The 1820-nt window shown below is 36.5% G+C and overlaps 1 protein-coding gene across 7 annotated transcripts in view; it reads left to right on the top strand.

The window, feature by feature from the left end:
• The window catches only part of DENND4A (DENN domain containing 4A), a 112408-nt gene that overhangs the window by 45005 nt on the left and 65583 nt on the right, over positions 1–1820 (top strand). For all 7 annotated transcript variants that reach the window (XM_019647315.1, XM_019647312.1, XM_019647317.1 and 4 more), the window contains exon 5: positions 1034–1103. In XM_019647315.1, coding sequence (XP_019502860.1) covers positions 1034–1103 — 70 coding nt within the window. The remainder of the gene's footprint in view (positions 1–1033; positions 1104–1820) is intronic.

Raw genomic sequence — 1820 nt, 5'->3', positions numbered from 1 at the left:
TGGCTTGGGACGCCAGAGGCCCCGGTTCGGATCCCACATATGAGAGCCAGTGACACTGCCCTCTACAGCTAAGATGCTGAACAACAGCTCAAGCTGGACCTGGGCTGCCTTGAGTCTCCGGCGACGGCGTAGGCTGCAGCCCCTGCTGCAGTGGGTTGTGATGGGCTACTGTGTGTGGCCAGCAGTCAGCGTGAGCGGCCAGCAGCTACAGTGAGCGGCCGTCCAGAAGCCGATGACTGATCTGCCTTGCCCAGGAAGAGCGCAATGATGGTGCCAACTTGGGCCAGTGAAGCAACGTCCTCCACAACTGGACTGAAGAACAAAATGACAGCAACTTGTCTGTTCCCTTTTCCCCAATTCCCCAGCGCTGTTCCCATACCCCCAACTCCCCCAGTAAAAATCTTTAAAAAAAACAAACAAAAAAAACGCCAAGAAAAGAAAATGTTTCCGGAAGGGAGTCATTAGTGGTATCAAAATCTGTTGAGAGGTTGAATAAGATGAAGACTAGGAATCAACTATTAGATTTGGCATCGTTAAAGTTTATAAGGTATTCTTTTAAGGATTGGTGGGTTTAAAACCTGATTTGGAATGGATTCAGGAGAGAATAGGAAATAAGGAAATGAATATGGCAAATTAAATTCTTGAGTTTTGGTGTAAAGAACTGTAGAAAAATCTTGAAATATTTGAAAGGGGTTGTAGAATCAAAGGAAGGTATACACATGAGTAAATATTTCTTAGTTTATCATTTCTGCCCAAAGTTTGTACTTAAAATAAAATTAAAATTGTTGTGGATAGTTTTATTTTAAAGCGTGAAGTTTTCCTCATGTTGCTGTTGCAAGAGAAAAGTATGTTTTATTTCTGAGAGATAAATGGGCAATAACTTCAAAAAAATGCTGACAAAATAACCAACTGAAAATAGCTAACAGAAATCCGTTACATCTTAGATAATATATACTGGAGAGATCGAAGAGGTTCCATTTTATTAAGGTCCAACCTTTAAAATTAAATGATATTTTCTTTTTTTTTGATTCAGTGGGGATCAGCAGTATACTTATGTTATAAAAAATCGGTGGCAAAGACTAACACTATATCTTACAAAGCTGGTAAGTATATTTTTTCATTGGATACTTAATATGTAAATGTATTATGGGGGCCAGTAAGATGAAAGAAAAAAAACTACCTTACAGCGTGTTAGTGTTAGAACTGGAACTACAACCCATGCCTTTTGAATCTGTTTTGCTATCATCCATTTATTTATTGACTGCTTAATGGAAGATTGATATTAAAAGAATGTGGGATTTTTTTAAACATTAGGTTTAAATAAATAATAAGTAGATGTTCTCTTTAAGTTTTAAAGTCAGTAGAAAATGTGGCAAAATATTTTCCTGTTAAATTAGTGTTTCTTTAATATTTATACTTAGATCTATAATTCACATGTAATTATGTTTCATAATCTGAAATATTATAAACTAATTTATGACTTTTTTATAATACATAGTTGAAATTTTCAATTACCAGAAACCTCAAAATATCAAACATACTGATCTTATTTACAAAAGAGCAGATTCAGCCTTTTAAATAATATATATTTAAAATCAGTGTCCTAGGGGCCGGCCGAGTGGCTCAGTTGGTTAAGAGCTCGCTCAAGAGTGTGAGCTCTGAGCAACAGTGGTTCGAGTCCCGGCCCGAGCTGAGCAGCTGCTGAGCTGCCAACAGGTGGCAGGATGGCTCAGCTAATAAGAAAATAAATAAATAAATAAATAGATAGATAGATAGATAGATAGATAGATAAATAAAACAAAATTTTTACAATAGTAAAT

This window comes from Hipposideros armiger, unplaced genomic scaffold, assembly GCF_001890085.2.
Source record: "Hipposideros armiger isolate ML-2016 unplaced genomic scaffold, ASM189008v1 scaffold_110, whole genome shotgun sequence".
NCBI classification, from domain to species: domain Eukaryota; kingdom Metazoa; phylum Chordata; class Mammalia; order Chiroptera; family Hipposideridae; genus Hipposideros; species Hipposideros armiger.
Note: the sequence above shows the minus strand (reverse complement) of the source record. Positions and strands in the feature narration are given on the sequence as shown.